At 50.5% G+C, this 19,298-nt stretch overlaps 1 protein-coding gene across 1 annotated transcript in view; it reads left to right on the top strand.

Annotated features, from left to right (window-relative positions):
- The first annotated feature begins 10,286 nt into the window (after positions 1–10,286).
- The window catches only part of UBE2D3 (ubiquitin conjugating enzyme E2 D3), a 269,547-nt gene continuing 260,535 nt past the window's right edge, over positions 10,287–19,298 (top strand). The window contains exon 1 of the mRNA XM_069630692.1: positions 10,287–11,044. Within this exon, the coding sequence (XP_069486793.1) occupies positions 11,021–11,044 (24 nt within the window). The 5' untranslated portion in view covers positions 10,287–11,020. The remainder of the gene's footprint in view (positions 11,045–19,298) is intronic.

Genomic DNA, 19,298 nt, shown 5'->3' with positions numbered 1-19,298 from the left:
GGCCCAAGATCCTACCTACTCGGTGAGTCTAATGACATGAGCATGGAAATGCAAAGTGGGTGTTGAATGACGTACCAATGCATATTACATCTGGCAGATACAGGGGGGTGATGCATACGTCACATGGGTGCAACTAGCAGTAGCCAGATCATTCCCTGTGGCAGCACTGACGTCAACAGAGTAGTGTACACATCATGCCTGACCTAATCATCCCAACATGTGAATGAAAGTGCATCCCAAAAACGACACAACCATTTGCAAGTGCATTGTGCAAATTGTGACCGCATTGACCCTAAAGAAAAACACCAACATGCACGTCACCATGCACCAACTACTGAAAGGCCTGTCCCCCACAACTGCGCACAAAGGAGGCACATGACAGACAGGGACATCAATGCACCACTACAAGACCCACAAACTGTCCCCATTGACACCAGTAATGCTCACTGGGGTCATAATGAGCCAGACATCAATGTTGCTATCATGTGAGCTTCAAGCTCACAGGACACGTGCAAGGTCACATGAATGACGTCCTGAACGGACACAGTGGATGGCCACTCACAAGGCAATCGTCCCCCCTGTATTGTGTTTTTGCATGCAAAACAGTACATGAGAGCCATGAACACATACTGGTTGCAAAGTGTAAATCCATAACCACAACTCCAATTGGTGCACAGTAACAGTCAGAATCAAGGCATGGTTGTGCGTCATGTTCACATATCAATCTCGTTCCTGACACATTCTTTTCTCACATTTTACAGGTGATGCGGGCTATCCCCTGAAGAGGTGGCTCCTCACACCAGTGCGGAACCCATCGAACCAGCATGAGGAGGACTACAACCATGCCCATGCACGTACCCGTGTGGTGATAGAGCATGCTTTTGGCCTACTGAAGGCACGTTTCCGCTGCCTCAGCAGGTCTGGCGGGGCACTCCTGTACCGCCATGAGAAGGTTGCAAAGATCGTCATGGCATGTGTCATGCTACACAATATGTGCATCAGACGAAACGTGCCTCTGCCCCCTGACGCAGAACCACAACCACCTGATGATGGGGATGATGATGATGGGGATGGGGCAGCACCTCAGGGAGGCAGCGATGCACAGGAGGGCCATATAATGCGTCAGAATGTCATTGACCGATACTTCTAGCACACACAGCGAGTGTGTGACATATGGATGGCACTTGGGGCACTGTGTGTATCTGGTATGTCAACACTGTGGACTGTAAAACAATAAAGCACACATACGCAATGAGCAATGTCCACACTTTTCGTTTGTGAGAAAAGAAAAAGTGTATTGTTCTACTGAATAGGTATAACAGAACCCCTCCCCCTCCCCCCTGAACACTCCAACACACCCAATTCCCCCCTCCCCCTCCCCCCTGAACACTCCAACACACCCAATTCCCCCCTCCCCCTCCCCCCTGAACACTCCAACACACCCAATTCCCCCCTCCCCCTCCCCCCTGAACACTCCAACACACCCAATTCCCCCTCCCCCTCCCCCTGAACACCCTGCAAACATGTGACAGTGCCCGTGGTGAAGTGTGTATAGTTCAGCACACTATTGACTGCCCCTTCTCCCGGAACCTGGGGCCCCCCTGCCTGTGCTCCTCAGGGTCCTGGATGACCTGCGGACGGGAGAGGCTTGTGCTGAACTTGCAGCTGAGGATGTACCGGGCTGCTCAGTACGGCATGTGTCCAGAATTGTCTGGATGAGCTGGCTCATCATCTGCCGCACTGCAGCAAGTTCGGTGCATATGTCCCTGCTGGCAGTTTGGATGGCAGCCCTGATGCCATCAGCACTCCTCTCCATGGCTGCACTGGCACTTCCACATTCTGCAACATGCTGCGTGAGGAGTGTGCCCAGTGCTTCCTGCCTGTTGGCAATCTGCTCCAGCGACAGCTGGAATTCTGGCCCAATGGAGGGTGCCAATGGGGGACCAATGGGACTACTCCCATCTTCCACAACTCCCACTGGGCTTGGAGTTGCTGGCCATGAATTAGCTGGCGATGGGCCCTGGGTGTCATCTCCATGATGGCTGATTGGGGATAGGTGTGGTGAGTGCAGTTGCGTGTTGTGGTCAAGTCCAGTGTCATCCTCCACATCACTGTCGGAGCAGGCAGCGATGGCTGCAGTCTCCCCAACAGTACTGCTCCCTGCTGACACATTGCCCTCAGTGGGCAACAGTGGGTGTGGTTGGGCTGCAGGTGCTGTCACGACCCCTTCCTCGGGGGACTTTGCTGCCCTGGGCTCTTCAGCCTGGCGTGGTTTCTGCCTGGGTCCAGCAGAGGTGGATGCATGGTTCCCTTCTCCCACTTTCCTGGCCTTCTTGGCTGGGGTGCTGGTGCTGTCGTCCCTGCCAGTGTCCGATTGCGAGCCTGTGGTGGAGCAGAGGAGGGTGACTGTTATTGATGGTTCAGCGGACATTGAGCAGGCATTGTGAAGAGTTTAATGGATAGATGGTGGAGTTAGTAGCCCGTGACATACAGGTTGCCTCCCTTTAGGTTCGGTTTTGCATGCAGGTGTGTGTCTGCCTACTGTACAGTGTACATGCTGCATGTGCGCAGGGCGTGGCTCATCTGCTGATGTGTTGCGTCTGCCACATTGTGATTGTCACGTGCAAGTGTATCAGGGTGTCTTGCAAGGCTGGATATGAGGCACCTACCTGTGTCTCCAGATCTCGGGGCCCCTCTCTCCATCTCGCCGACACCTTCGATGCACTCAATGCCAATCAGAGAGGCACATGTCTCCTCCCATGGCTGCATCTTCAGTGGGGAGTCTGCTCCCCCGCCAGTTCCCAGGGCCAGGTTACGGTTGGCAGACATAATGCCCCGGACCCTGATCCGCAGGTCGTCCCATCTCTTGCGGCACTGTTTGGAGGTGCGTGGGGTGGTTCCAACAGCACTGACACGTTGTGCCACAAGTTCCCACACCTCCTTTTTGCGGCCTATGGCTGTCCGGGTCATCTCATTGGAGAAGACAACATCGGCCTTCTCCTGGAGCGTGTCTGCAAGCATTTGCAGTTCCTCTCGACTGAAGCGCTCCTGCCGCTGCCTGTCACATGCCTTCTTGACAACTTTAGGCATGGTTGGCTGAGGAAATGGGTGGGTTATGGGAATGTCAGGGTTTGAGGGTTGGTTGTGGTGTGGTTGGGTAGGATGCAATGGATTGTGTTTTTTAAGATGGCCGCTGTGCTGTTTCCCGTTCCGCCGCGATTACGCTATTTCCGGTTCCGCCTAATTGCGGTCACCGCTAATTACGGTGACCGCTGACTACGGTCGGCGCAATGATGGGTGGCGGTAGGTCACCCTGCGCTGTTAACGAGGGCGGTAAGGGCTGTTTACGGCATGGCGTAGTTTACGTTACCGCCATGGCGTAATGCTCGTGCGCGATGGGTCGTAATATGGCGCTCTTATCGCCATCGGACCATGGCGTTAACGCTCATTACGCCATGGCGGTAATTTCGATCACTTACCGCCTGGGTCGTAATGAGGCCCTACGTTTCTCAATGGTTCAAAGTAGGCGTGTAATTAGTCAAGTATGCCTTGAAATGTGACTGTGTTGGTTTCTGGCATTTCAAATACAATGTCACGTACCACTGGACCTAGTGAATGCAGTAGAATACCTCACAGTCAGCGTTCCTCCCTCACAGCCCATGCGTCGATGTATACGTGCAGTTCTTTGAGCCATCTGGGTGCCAGACTGCTAGTGTCTGAAATATCGAAATGCTGCATGGCTTGAAGTTGTAGCGATTCAGTGCCACCATCTTCCATGGAAGTGGGGTGGTGTGGCATGGAGCTGGACTGTGGACTCTGTAGTCCGCTGTGACTGCTCGCTGACACAGTGGTGGTGTCTTTGGTTGTCTTCTATGTGCTGCGGCCTGCAGTTTCGTGAAAATAGCACTTGGTGGTGTGACTGGTGCTGTGTTGAGCAGCCTTTGACAGTCCTTTGCGTGAGCTGGAGGCCATTAGTGATGTGAGGCAAATGAGCAGCCAGGACGATGCAGGTGCTAGTCTTGCACTGTGTCTTTGGAAGTAGCATGTGTCATACGCAACGCGCCTATTGTGGGAATTAAACAACATTTTCTCTGTGGCGGTGCCGGTGGCTTGAGGTGTAGCTACGCTTATTACTTGTGCTCGTGGCGTGATGAGAAAATACCCACATGTAGTTTTTTCCGGGCAGCACCAATTTCACGTGACTGGGGTGCCGCAGCGTCTCCAGTGCGCACTGTGACTTGGTGTCGGCGGATGAGAGTTGGGCGAAATGCTGCCTCAGATGATCCTTGTGATAATGAGCCTGCCGGCTCGGCAGGCGTGACAGACACGGAGCGGGGCTCTCGCTCCGTGATCGTGAAGCTGTCGCGGGGAGCGGGAGTTGCGCAGCAATGAACACAGGACCACAGGTATCGATGCCTAAACCCGGACTGGCGTTCACCCGCCAGTTCCGGTGATGCCTTTATTTCTACATCCGCCTGTAGTGTCACGTGACCCTGCTATTCCGAGACACGTGACACCACATTCCTCCCCAAATTGGAGGTAAAACTCCCATGGGTTGACATTACATTTTACATAGAGTCTTACTTCTGGGTGAGTGAATGTCTCTGTCTCTGCTGTCGTCTTCCTTGGTATATTTCGTCTACTACATATCCTTGAAGGCGGGAGGATGGTCTGGGCCTTTCTCTCAGACTGTATCGGGTGTTTCTTTCACGTGGCGCGTTTTCCGTGGCGGCCTCCACTTCACCATTTGCTCCTTCCGGCACTTCTATGGTCTGCTGTGGCGTGGGTGTTTGCGGTGGGTGTACTACTTCCTCCCTCTGGCGTGACCGTTGTTCTTCCCACATTTCTGGGGGCACTTTCCTGAAATGGGAGACGTTCCTGGTTACTGTCTCTTTTCCGCGGGTTGCCGTAATCATGCTGTGGTTAGTGGTCGTGACGGTCCACGGGCGCGCTTCGAAGTTGAGGGACATTTTCTTCGGTGGTGCCCGGTTCCTGACGAGGACTGTGTCTCCCGGGTTTATGTCTCTGTGGTGTGCTCGTCGAGCAATGCTTTCTCGCTCATTGTGTCTTTCCCGTCTTGTTTCCATCCCGATGATATCTGGGTCTGGCGCTGTCCAGTCTGGGTGTATCGGTAGCTCTGCCTGGATGGGGACTCCGAACATGAGGGCCGCCGGGCTGACCCCTGTGGCTGTGTGTGGGGTTTGTCGGTGTGTCCTCAGAAACCGATATACAGCCTTCAACCAGGGGTGTCCTTGCTCCTTGGCGATCCTGATGATCTTGTTCAGGGATCCCATGAAGCGCTCTGCGTCACCGTTTGCCTGGGGCCATCTTGGGGTGATGCGTTGATGTTTGATGTTGACTTCTTTGAAAAATTCCCTTAGTTCTTGACTGACAAACGATGGGCCATTGTCACTTTTCATTTTCTTGGGAATGCCATGAGTGGCGAATATCTTTTCCAGTGCGAGGATGGTGGTTTCTGCGTTCGTCGAGGCGACATGCTCTACTTCCGGGTATCTGCTATACTCATCTATCACCACTAGCAGGTATCCTTCTCCAGCGATGGTGCAGTGGTCCATGCTGATGGCTTCCCACCGTCTTCGGGGGGCGCAGCTGAGTGGTTCTGGGCTTGCTGGTCTCCGTGAGGCTTGGCATGCCGTGCAGGATTCTACGAGTTCTGTAATTCTCTGGTGCATGTTTGGCATCCACATTCGGGACTTTAGGTAGGCGGTCGACTTGACAATCCCTTGGTGTCCACTGTGGGCCAGCTTGAGCGCTCTGTCCTCAAGGGATTCTGGTAATATGATCCTGTGTCCTTTCAGTATTACTCCTTCAGGGGCTACAGACAGTTCATGTCTGACACCGAATAGGGCCCTGAGTTTGGCTTGGGCAGTGGTTGTTCGGTGAGACATTGACATGAGGTATGTTTTCCAGTTGCCTGACTGTATGGCTGCGGCTGTATGTTTTAGGACGGTGTCCTCTGCTGTTTCTTGTACCACTTCCTGCAGTGTGAAAGCTCGTGGTCGGGCGCAGGCTATCACGTGACAGACGTGTTCGTCCGTTTCTGTTGCGTGGCGCTGTTCTTCGTCAGTGGCTGGCCGCGGGTGGCGGGACAGGTAGTCCGCCGGATTATCCGATCCTGGGCGGTATTCTACTTCAATGTTGTAGGGTTGAAGCTGCAACATCCACTTCTCAATGCGGGCGGGCGGATGTGGGGCGGAGCCTCGGAATATCGGGACAAGGGGTTTATGGTCGGTGAAAACTTTCGCCTGTTTTCCTAACAGGTAGACTTTAAAGTGGCGACATCCCCACAGAATGGCTAGGGCTTCCTTCTCGATATGAGCATAATTTAGTTCAGGTTTGGTGAGGGCTCTGCTGGCAAACGCGATTGGAAATATCGTGCCATCTTTATCTGTTTGGGTCAGCACGGCTCCTAGGCCAACTGGGCTGGCGTCGACAAGAAGTTCGGTCTGTCGGTCTACGTTGAAAAACGCCATGGTGGTGGTGGCGGACAGGGAGTCTTTTATTTGTTGAAAGGCCTGTTGGTGAACCTCCGTCCACTCCCACTTTTGATCTTTCTTGGTTAGCTCCCTGAGTGGGCTGGCGATGCTTGCAAGATCGGGGATGAATCGGGCACAGTAGGTGGCCATTCCCATAAAGCTTCTCACCTCTGAGGCTGATTGTGGTGGTTCAAATTCTTTTATGTCTCGTACCTTTGCTGGGTCTGGGGACACTCCTGCCGCACTGAAAATGTACCCGAAGAAACAGAGTTCTTTTTTGTTGAATTCACATTTGTCTGCGTTGAGGGTCAGACCGGCATCTTCGAGTCTCTTTAGGACTGCTGCTAAACGTTGGTGGTGGTCGTCTTTGTTTGACGCATATACAAGGATGTCGTCACTGATGTTGGTTGCTCCCTCGAGGCCCGTGATGACTTTCCGGATCTCATGCTGGAATACTTCCGCCGCTGAAGATATCCCAAAGTTGAGTCTCTTGTATCGCATCAGGCCAAGATGGGATGAAAATGTTGTGATGTATCTGGACTCTTTTGATAGTTTTAGCTGATGATAGCCGGACCGGAGGTCGAGCTTGCTGAAGACCGTCGCCCCCGTGAGATCTACAATGAGTTCGTCGATGGTGGGAGTGACATGGCGCTCACGACCGATAGCTATGTTGGGGAGTCGCATGTCGATGCAAATCCGTACCGCACCTGGTTGTTTTGGTTTCTGGGCTACTACCATCGGCGAAACCCACGGGGTTGGTCCAGACGTCTTCTCAATGATCCCTGCGTTTTCGAGCTTGAGTAGTTCCTTTTCCACGGCTTCTCTCAGGTGGAATGGGATTCGCCTGTGCCGTACAGCTTTGGGTTCGATGGTGGGGTCTATGTGCAGCTTGACCGTTCTCCCTTTTAGGCGTCCGATGCCTCGGAACAGCTTTTTGTGTCGCCCTAGGAGGTCGTGTAGTTCATCGTGTTGAGCACTGAAGGCGAAATGTATCAACTCCAGCTTCTCGGCTGTTTTACAGCTTAGGAGGGTTTCGCACCCGGCGTCCACCACGTAAATTCGGGCTCGGCAGCTGGCATTACTGTGAGCGAAATTGGATTTGAATGATCCTCGCACGGGTAGGGGTTTCTTTGATCCATAGGCGTATAGCCTGACTTTCCTCTTCAAGAGCTCTGGTCTGGGGTTGAGACTGTTGAATGCTGTCACGGGCATGACATTTACTGTGGCACCGGTGTCAATGATAACTTTCAGTGGGTCTCCATCGGAGAGGATGGTGCATGTTGGTCTCCTCTTCTGTCGTGATTTCCGTGGGTCCACTGCCGATATTAGGTGCACCCGATGTACTCGCCTCTTCCCTTTCTTTCTCCTTTCTTTGTCTTGTCTTTCGGGGGATGAGTCGCTGTTACTTTCGTCGCTTTCGCTCGTGGTTTGGGATCTGTGTGATTCGTCGACTGCTCTAGCTTTCCCTCTCCGCGTTGGTTGGCGGGGCTCTTTGGGCGCGAATCTCCTGCGTGGTTCTTGTGGTGGCCGCGAGTCTGCGTCCCGGTCGTTCTTGTTCGGTGGGTTTAGGCAGACTGCGGCGTAATGGTTCAGGCGGTTGCATTTTCTGCATGTCGACCCCCACGCTGGGCAGGAATCTCCCTTATGCCATGGGCCTCCGCACCACTTGCATGATTGATCGCGCCTTTGCGGTGGTTGCATTCTTGTGTTTTGTTTCGGGCGGGTGCCCAGGTGTCGGGAGATGGCCGCTACGTCTTCTGTTGGTCCAGGGTTGTCTAGCGGTAGCCTCTGAATGGCTGCTTCCATTACTGCTACTTGGTCCTCTGTTTGCTCGCGGAGTCTTGCCATCTCGAGGATGCGTGATAGCCGTACATTCTTCTCTGATAGTATCGCCCTCCTCAGCTTCTCGGATGAGATGCCGTTGATAATCTGGAGGCGGATGGCGAACTCCTCATCTGGAAATTCGCAGCCTACCGCCATTTCGCGAAGGCGAGCGTGAAACTTGTCCACTGTCTCTGTTTCCCGTTGCCTCGCCATGCAGAAATGAAACCTCTCGTAGTCGGGGTTGAGGTCTGGTTTGAACATGTTGGAAAGGGCGGCTTTGGCTGCAGCGTAGTTGGCATCAGTACCTCTGTTTGGTGTGGCGTTGAATAGGCGCAGGGCGGCAGATCCTATGTTGAGGAGGAGAAAGGTGCGCATCTTTTTGGGCGTAGTGATATCTCTCGCGTCGAGGTGCATCTCGAACTGTTGTAACCATATTTCCCATCTGATGGCTGCTCCGTTGGTAAACGGGTCGAAAGGCGGCATGAACGTGGTTAGCGAGGGGTCAGTGCGTTCCTCGGTGATGCTCCTTCTCGACGTGGACCTGGCGCTGGTCTCTGATGGGCTGGACGTCGGGTCGGACATGGTGTGTTGTGCAGTGTTACGGCGCTGTGTCGCAGCTTACCGTGTGATGGCAGTTGGGCCTGGTGAGCGCGCAGCGCGTGGTCTCACGTGCGGCGTCCTGGCAGGGTAGGCCGTGGGTCTCCTGCGTTGATTGCTTTTCCACTTGTCGTGGGGTATTAATTTCTGTTGGATGCAGCTGCCAGGGCTGGGGGCTGTTGCCTGGGGTGTTGTCAGCTATGATGATTTTTTTTTTTTCCTTCGTTTTTTTTTTTTTCTCCTTGTTGGGGCCCTGGGGCACTGGGCCTACTCTCCGCCGCTCTTGGGAGTTGACTGTGATGGTGGGCGGGGCCGGCGTTGTTGTCTTGCCGGCTCCGCGATCGTACAAACGTGGGTCCGTGGGTGCGATGGCCTCCGTTGTTGTCGGGGCTCGCAACCCACTTACCGCCTCGTCGCCAGTGTGATAATGAGCCTGCCGGCTCGGCAGGCGTGACAGACACGGAGCGGGGCTCTCGCTCCGTGATCGTGAAGCTGTCGCGGGGAGCGGGAGTTGCGCAGCAATGAACACAGGACCACAGGTATCGATGCCTAAACCCGGACTGGCGTTTCCGGTGATGCCTTTATTTCTACATCCGCCTGTAGTGTCACGTGACCCTGCTATTCCGAGACACGTGACACCACAATCCTCTTCGCCATTATTATATTTAGAACGCATCCATTCAATTAAGCTCTCAATGAAATAAGACTGTAAATAAATCGCGGTTGCGTGGTCTAACTCTTTAATCTTCTCAACTTGAACTGCCTCATGGCGGTAGCCCACCCACCTAACACTCAAACACAAGCAACAGAAAGGAGACTTGGCTCCTAGGAACAAACAAATAAAAATTGAAAGGAGACATGCCAGGTGGCTGCATTGTGTGATGCTAATAGGGGTATATTTATGTATGCAATGTTTGTCGGATACATGTATACTTATTTATTTATGCAATGTGTGTTGGATACAAGTATCCGATACACATTGCATAAATAAATAATCCGCTTCCATGTATCCGACAAACGTTGCATAAATAAATTAATTGGGTCGTGGCTGAGGACTGTAACTTCCTCTTGTGACCTATTGCGTGGGGTCACCAGAGGAAGTTAGTTTGCTCGCGTGTGCTTTTTTTTGTCTTCCTTCTCCCCAGTGCAGAGCAGGGGTTTGGGGGCCGACTCTGGCCGGGTCCCGAGATCCAGCTACACATCTGGTGCGGATCTCGCATCCGGCGACTGAGAGACTGCCCAATGACCAGCCCTGGATGTTTTCATAGGATATGTACTACCAATGCTTGTTTTGCATTCCTTTTCAAATCAATACAAATATTTCAACCAAAACAATTCAACCAAAACATGACTGGCACGTGTTATTTTATGCAGTCCGGCTTTGTGCCACGGATTGGCGGCCATGTTAGAGTCAGGCACATCCATGCCCTCGAAACAAACTGTTCTTCCAGGAAACCACCGCGCTAATAGACGTTCCACCTGACCCTAACGTGTATGCCGCTGGAAGCAATACCCTTGCATCTGCGCGGTGCGATACTTTCACGTATCTGCTTCCCGTCAACACCTTATGGTCGAGAGCAGGCGATGTTATTCATAACGCCTTCAAACGTAGAGGAGTACAGCTGAGAGCTATGCCGTTATGCGCCCGGTGCAGATGAGTGTTTACTGGTCTCTTGTCGGGACTCCTCCCCGTTATGTTTACAGCAGAATCGGCCAGCCAGAAACAGCACAGGAAAGTAGACCCGCCCATGGCGTTGGTTTGAGCAAGGCCTCAGGTGACGTCATCCTGGAGGCACGGCCCGCGCGCTGCCAGAGGGAGGAAGCAACCGGGGCAACAGAACAAGAGCAGTGGGTAAAGGGGAAAGAGCCATCTTCAAAGGGCTCTCGTGCTGTGTTGAAGCGGCGGTGACAAATTAGCCCGACAACCTTGTGCAGTTGGCCAGAGGAGTTCCAGTTCCCCTCAAACTACCACTCCCCGGCACCATGCCGTTCCCCCGCAAATAGACCTGCCGTCGACTTCCCGCAGTGTCCTGACCTAAAGCCACCCCTCCCTGCCACACCCTCCAGAGAAAGACCCAAGCCAATCCCAGAAAGAAGCCAGCATGGCGCTGAAAAGGATCCACAAGGTACTACTTCTACTGGTGTGGGGGAGCGGCGCAGGAGGGGGTGGAGAATGGTGGAGTGGAGATAAACCTAACGAGGCTTAAACAGTGGAGGGTTAGCGTGCTGATCTGAATGTTGAGGGGGTGGTCAGGAGACTGTCACCCGGTAAGTAGAAGCCTAGATGGGAGTTGCTATTGCTCATTGTAGAGTCAACGTGTCAGAACCCGTATCACGTATTTGGGGTGGCGCTGCCTAGCATACATGGATAGTCGAGTCAGGGGTTTGAAGGATCCGTGGTGGTGTGGCCGAGAGATTGGGTGGTCTCGAGCTCCAAGCTGATCTTTTATCGGTTAGGCCACGGCAGAAGGAAGACATGTTAGTGTGAGGCTTGTGGAGCAGTGACTAGGCAAGTTCTGAGATGGGATAAGAAGTTTGACTAAGCTTCTGGTAACCTTGTGTGCCTGATGACGGGAGGTCCAGATATTTCATGGGTATGTGATATGTGTGACACAGAAGGGCGGGCGTAGTACCAATGACGAGTTGGTTGGGAGGGAGAGAGGTGCTGTTCAGGTAAACCACAAAGTGCCACTTGTTAGTGATCAAGGGGATTCTGGTAGCTGCAACTAGCAATGGCAAGGTCCTGAAGCGTGAGTGTTTTTGCTGTTGGCCAGGCGATTAACTAGAGGGCGTGCAAAAACTTTTAATTTCCGTTTCACATGCCGTATTTTGTCTGGCATTGGACATGACAAACGAAGCACAATTTTCTTTCTGGTGATTGTTCGTTTAAATTCCTTGAACAATGCATCTGCAAAAATGGGTCATACGGATTAGAACACTTGCTATTCTAGCGGGAATGATTTCTCTTTTAAAATTCCTATTGCATTTTAAAATGCAAACCAGCACAATAAAAACACTACATTTGTGACTTGGTTTTACTAACTGGTTTGCAAAACATGGATCAATCATATTCACAAATGCGTTCTCCTCAAAAAACATTTGTATAGTAGTTCCACTGTATTGCCAATGTCCCTGTGAATAATAGAACTTACTCTACAGGTTCAACATTTCTGACAATTTATTTATGTGCCGGCTTGATTGCAGTTTAGTCTGGTTGGGAGTCGCTCTGGTTTGTTCCATGTAAATTAACATACATTTAATAACAGTAGACTTGTTCGCTCACAATTTGAGTGAAGCATCGAGTTGGTTTGAAAGTGGTCGATTTTATTGGATTGATATCTGGTTGCAGGATAACGATTTGTAGTCTCCATCACCACAGGATATACTGGTAAGTGGCAGAAACCACACTGGTGCCATCAGGTAAGAGGGTGGAATAAGCTTTATTGTTGTTACAGGGTAATAGATAGGAAATGGGGGGGGGGGGTTAAGTGCCTACATCTTTAGGCTGTCATGTCCACATCTCACAAATGTGGAACACTGAGGACCCGCAGTGTTATACCACACGAACATTCTATTAACTTGCATTGGATTAGCACAGACTACACATCCCCTTTGCTTAGGAAACTGTAGGAAGGGGAAAGACACACCAGACATGATCCCATACACCAAAACCACTCAACCAGACACTTCAGAAACATAATCACAAGCATACTCCACACACTGCGCAACCAACGTTCGAAACCAACCAAGAGAAAATAACCACCAAATATCCGGAACTGCCCCTCCTGGATCTCGAAGCTGCCACCTTCAGGCACAAACCATTCACAACTACACATGTGCAACCATCACGGCATACTTGCCCTTCACCCCATCTGCCACACAGGGTCTCGAGCCTGCCATGCCCAAGTGATATCGCAACCATCCAAAACTATGTATCTGTATCCGTATTACATTAGAACCATAAACACCCATTCTCGCACAACGATCCTGTTGCCAGCAAAACCAAATGCACACCATCATCAAACAGAACTTGCACCCAACACGCTACAGATGACAGTACCACAACTCCCAAAGAGACACAACTTGGAGTACCTACACCAAAAAGTGTTTCAGGATGTACAAAAAGAATTGTAACTAATAAATGGCCACAATGGAAATGGCCAATTTGGCTCGATTCTCGGGAGTATTTGTCGCATGCTACCTAAAGTGCTGATAAGGGCTGCCAACAAATATCTTCATTGACTTGCAGTTTTATCATATTAACAGTTGTTAAATGTCTAGGCAGTCTTTAGATACTATACCCAAATCGCCCCTCCTTCTCTCCCGCAGTGCAGTTACGACACTTTTGTAATTGTTAGCTACTGTGTGTCTAATCGTTCGTTATATCTATATATATACAATTAAAGATGAAATGCACGTAGGGTTTTTAAATGACACAGACCTAGCTGTGAACGAGTTCTACACTGCCATAGGATCTAGAATTGTAGTACAAAAATACGGGTACCCTTAGAATAACATATCAATGGTGAACTTGGTTGGTGATCCCAGATCCTTTCTATTTAACAGATGGTTGATGCTTTGAAATAAATAAAAAAAACGCACTAACGGTAGCGGTCAGAGCGTACGAGATGTGATTGGCCTGCCAGTGGCTCGTTGGAATTAATTCCAAGGTTTCTGTGGTTTCCTGGCCTGGCAGCTTTGGCTACTCTGCATGATGCTTTAGTGCCACCTATGCCAGAACCTAAATTAATGTTGTAGAGATTAGGGGTGGCAAATTAGAGGCAGGTATGGATGCTTGTTCTTGGATATGCTACCCCATCATGATTTGCAGACCTTTTCAGATCCTGCATTTGGTGGTATTCCATCGCCTTCGTGCAGGGATCTGCAACCTTCACATCTCCTTCAAGTGTTCAACTACATGTATCAGTGCTAGTCATCATAGTCCATTGAGATCATGGGGTCGGGAGGGGGGGTAGTTCACAACTTTGAGTGCCTCCTTTTTTTATTTTATTTATTCTTTTTTGGGCTTGTGACAGCTATAAGCTGTTACTATTGCATTAAGAGTACAGATGGGGAGAAGTGGCATATGAGGAGGCACACAAAGCCTGTAGGTGTACGGTTATTTGCCCACCCATTGCCTGCCCATGGGCAAAACATCTCACGGGAACTCCTTGAGCTCACTTTATTGGAGCCTTACCATCAAACATTGCACTTGAGGTGCCTGCCAGCGTTTTTTTCTAAAGCAGTCTTCTTGGAGTAAGTGGCTTAAATTGTAAACCCGCTACTGGTGTAATAAAAATGTCTTAACCGGGTCCGCCTTCAGCCCCTCGATGTATAAGCACTGTGTGCCCTTAACTGAGTTCCTGTTTTAAAACCAGCATTGGCAGAGCAATCTTTTTGTTTGTATTCGGCTTTTGGCAGGTACTCTTACAACTTTGCACCTGCTACCATCAATGGCCAGTTAATACAATTATGTCTGTGCCTGGCAAGTTCCTTTCCCATGCCTACACAAAACCCCAGACTATTGGCATTGCCAATGTTTGTTTGGTTGGGTAGTGGAGATGCTGTTTAGCTGACGCCATTGGCAGGCTGCCTACCCGGCCTCCCTACTGGGAAGGAGGTCTCCAGTGTTTGAAGCAGTTTTCTTTAGCAAAGTCAGAACTGTTGGTTTTGCCAATGGATTCTCACCCCCCCCCCCCAACTTTGCTTTTTGTGCAATTTGATGACGACAAACTGTCTTTCCCCAGTGAACAAAAGATTTGTTCTAAAAGCCATGATCCCTTTTCCTTGGGGTGACGAACCATTGGACGTAGGCTGGCCTTACAATTTTAGGGGCAAGGTTGCAGTAATATAATGTGTGCTTTGCTCCTGCAATTCACTTTTGCTCTTTATTCTCGTTCTGAGAGGAGATATTAGCTCTCCCCTGTCAGTGTTGCCTGTTTGCAGTTGGTCGCCAAACCAGTATCCAAAACCAAGCTCTTTTAAGGATGATTTGATTTATTTCAGCCAACGCGAGGCAGCACAAGAATTTGTGGTCACGAGGTCCCTCACCAGGGCTCTGGCTATTGACTATTGGGGCCTCTCCCATTGACGCAGCCAATAGATTAAGGGTGTGAAGGGTGTGCTTAGTCCTGGCCATCGGGACTGCATCATCCGCATACAGGAATGCACACACCCTTTGGTTAGCTATCCTCGATCACTTACCAAGTGTGCTAAAACATTTGGTAAATTAATTTATAAAATTGCAAAGGAGTGAGGCCAAGACACATCCCCGTCTCACTCCACGAGAGCGCTTACATTCCTGTTTCTTGGCCTTGGTTCCCCAGTCTTACTTTTGCTGTCAGATTGGTATGTATAAGATCTTGATCAACACACCTGGCATTCCCATGGAGTATGGTATGCTCCAGAGCTTGGCATGGCCTACACAGTCGAGAGGGCCATATAAGATAAATAAATCGTGTCCTTGCGGGTGCAAACATAGTTATCCAGAACCAGACCTTGGTTTACTATCTGGTCCACTGTTCCAATACCCTCTCGAAAACCATATTGGTACTCCGAGAGGACCGAATTCTTAATGACCCAAGTCATAATCTTTTGATGTAGTTGCCACCCAAACCACTTAGCCGAGGTGTCAATGAGTGAAATTGGGCAGTAGCAGGATGGGTGTCTCCCAAAAATTACCGCCTTCCTCCATTGTAGGAAAATCTTCAGGTGCAGTATGTTAAATACCAAAGTAGCAGTCAGCTCTGCTCTGCCCTTTGTGGATCCAGTAAGGGCCACTCCTACCTCGTTCATTGACGCCACCAATGGCTCATTGTCCCGACATCGCCTTGAATCCTACTCTAGTCGCTTCCCACAGACCAAGACCTTCTCTCTCAAGTGGTTCACTCCCTCAAAACCTGCAACCGTGCCTGGAATGCATATGGCGGACTTAGCCCTCCCCACAGAACAAAGCCAATGTTGCCATGCATATCGGGGCTTACAGGGCAGAAATTGGGAAATCCAAAAGATCCTTCTATGAAAACCGAATCTCCCATGCCCCCAAATCTAGCAAGGAATTAAGATCATAGCAGAATTCAAGGTCCCTCCCTTCTCTACCCCCCCAATCCCCACCCACTCTGCAGTGTCCTGTGAGATCACTTCTCAAAAATTGCTATTGAAAGAAACCACACCAAATTAGCACCTCTAGCCCTCCTCCCTTCTATCGGGAATTCCTGAAGCTACACTGGGAGACCCCTGACCTCCCACCCCGCCTTTCCTTCTCAAGAACATTCTCTCCTTGACATGCGCAGGAAACGTCACCAGATAACCCAGCCATTGCTGTCATCAGGCTTTTAAAACCTCTCGCGTTAAGCCTTTCCTCAAACCCTCCATCGACCACCCCCCTTTCCTTCAAACTACAGCCCAACCTCATCTTTGCCAATTTCTTAGACTGGACAGTATATACCTAGCTCTCGCTTAATCCAATGGCTACTAGATCCTGCCCAGTCTGGTTTCAGACCCATCCATGGAGCCGATCTCTTTTCCCCCCTAATCCACCCAGCTCTATCTGGGATGATATGAAAAGAACAGCGGCTGTAGAAGGATGTGCCGCCCTCACCCTCCAAGACCTCTGCAGCATTTGACACAATCAACCACTCCCTAGGCACCAGGGACTCTGCCCTTGGTTTGATCCTCGCTCAACGCTCACAAATCAACTGCCCCTGATCATCTATGCAGTCCCACATGGGGCTTCCCTCTTTAATTTAAGCCCCCTCCCCGCCATCATCTGAACTTGCCATCTTATCTGCTACATCTATGCTGAGAACACGCCAATTATTTTCAAAATGACTGTCCCCTGCCTCCCTGCACACTGACCTCGCCTCCTGCCTCACCCAGAGCGATCTCTGGATGAATTCTCCCTGACTACCACGCTTTCCCCACATCCCACACTATCCTCCAGTCTGTTTCTCCATTATCATTCTTTGAAGTAATTATTTATTGTTCCCTCCATGTGTGCTCTAAGTGAAATGTCCTTTAGTATCATCTCTTTTAATGTCTATCTTCGCCCGCCCCCCCCCCATCCTTGCCCACATCAGTTAGTTCTATTAATGGTGCGTGGTCTGAATATTTCTACATTCATCACTTGCGGGATCAGTGTTGCTGATACTAGAATCATGTCGATCCTGGAATAACCCTTGTGTACAGCTGAATAATGTGTATATTCCCTATTTGCTCCTGAAAGAATCTCCATGTTTTGATTACCCCCAGGCCTCTAAAGAGTTTTTCCAGTACTTGCCTGCTTCCCATCTGCTGATGTTGCTGGGAGTGTTTTGTCTAAGGCCGGGTCCATCATACAGTTAAAATCCGCTCCTATCACCACCTGACCTTCGCACCAGCTTCCCAGTTTCTGCAAAATCCCAGTTATGTGTATGTTTTGTTTCTCATTGGGGACATACAGAGCGATAATCGTGTAGTTTTGGCCTCTTATTGTACCCTTGAGCCCCAGATATCTACCTTCCGAGTCTTTGAGTAGGTGTTGCTTCTTGAACCCCAGATTGCGATTGAGCAATATTGCTACCGTCTTTTTTTTTTTTTTTTCTCCCACTTGAGGCATAAAATTGGTGGAGGAATACCCTATGTGCCATCCTCCATTCATCCCTGGGGAGAAGATGTGTTTCTTGCAAAATCCCTATTGATTCTTGCATTTCTGCCATCTTCCCAGAATTGAGAGGTGCTTCGGGGTGAGTTCAACCCCTGAACATTCATGGTTCCTATTGTTAGTTCAACCATATGGTGTGGCTATGGGTCTGTGTTGTCTTTGCCCTCTACCACTCCTCCTGCACGGTTTCCTACCCCTCCAAGCTTTGAGCCTTGTCCCTCGCGCTCTAATCCATACCTCAACTCTCGCCCCCTTCCCCACTTCTCCTTCTCACATTGTCCCAATGTGACCAGGCCTCCGAAGAACCCCCACCGCTATCGTCCCAGGGCGCGGGGCCATAATCCCTTCCGGGGTTTCCGTGCGCCAGGATACTTCCATAACCTGAGCTGAGTTGGATTCCAAGTTGTCACCCTCCTACCTCTGTCCGGGCTATCAATATTTGCTTCTTGCAGCCTTCCTCCTGCTCCTTACAGGCCACCTTTTACAGCCTTGCTTCTCGGGTACGTTATGATCTTCCTTTACCCGGGCCATTTTTAGATCTTGTAGGGGTCAGTTTAGCTTCACTTCCGCTCCTCCTTTTTGTCCGTCGTCCATTTCCATGGTCTGTCCGCTTGTTTTGCAGTGCCTAGTTTTGGGTTGTGTTCTCCTGGTTCTGGTCCCCATCCATATGTAACGACAAGCCCTCTTTGCACGTATTGATACGCTGTAGTTTGCCTTCCCATGTAAAGGTTAGCCCGAAGGGGAATGTCCATTTGTAGATTTATGTTTATTCATTAGAGCTTTTGCGACCGGTTGCATTAATCTTCTCTTGTGCAGTGTTGAAAGCGCCAAGTGCTGATAAAGCTTGATACAGTTTCTGTTTGTGATCTTGCCGATCTTAGGATGTACGATGACGGGTACTAAAACATCTCTGGGCCCCGGTTCTTTTCTCTTGCGGCCGTGTATTCTATCTACCAGTACTCCTCTGGGTTGGATACCATTTTTTAACAGGCTGCTAAAGCATTGCTGGATGGCGTCTTTTAGGTGGACGTCCATAACTGATTCAGCCAGTCCATTGACCCTGATGTTGGACCTGCAGGACCTGTTTTCCAGATCCTCCGCCTGTAATTCCAGATTTGTTGTCCTGGCTACCTGTTCCAGCAAGACTCTACACTGTTTCGCCTCTTCCTGCATGTTCGAAAGGCCATTCTCTACCACGTCCGCTCTTTAGCTCAGCTCGTTCATCTCCCTTCTGACCTCTTGCAGGGCAGACTTCAGCTCCTCTTTCACTTCCCCCATTTGGTCTTGCAAGGAGTTTGTCATCCTAGCTCCCATTCCCTTTAGACGGCTCAGGAGCTCTGTCTGATTCCATCGTGGTAGGTGTTAGGTTAGTATCCGACCCCTTATCTCCTGTAATGGTTCGGTCGTTGGTGCGTCCTCCTGTTGCCTTTGCCTCCAGCACCTTTCCTGCTGCCCCTCTTGAAGTGTTTCGATAAACCTTTTGCTCTCATTGAGCCGCTTCTTGGCTTTGCCCCTGGCAATAAGGGGCACTCTGGGTGGATCCCCTGGGTGCTGTCGCCCGTTGACTATTCAGAGGGTGGTGTGTTGTGGGGTTAGTAGCCCATTGGGTCCCCCCCTGCGGGCAGACTGTTATGCCTCAGCTATGCCGACTGTGTCCTTTGCCGCCTCCTGCTCCTTTTTTCTGTTCAGCTGCCAGCTGGTTTTAGGCCTCCTAGCTGCTTGGGCGGTACTGATCTTGC

The sequence above is a fragment of the Ambystoma mexicanum genome, chromosome 6q (assembly GCF_040938575.1).
Source record: "Ambystoma mexicanum isolate Mex_15411 chromosome 6q, UKY_AmexF1_1, whole genome shotgun sequence".
NCBI lineage: Eukaryota > Metazoa > Chordata > Amphibia > Caudata > Ambystomatidae > Ambystoma > Ambystoma mexicanum.
This window is presented reverse-complemented; position numbering and strand designations above follow the sequence as displayed.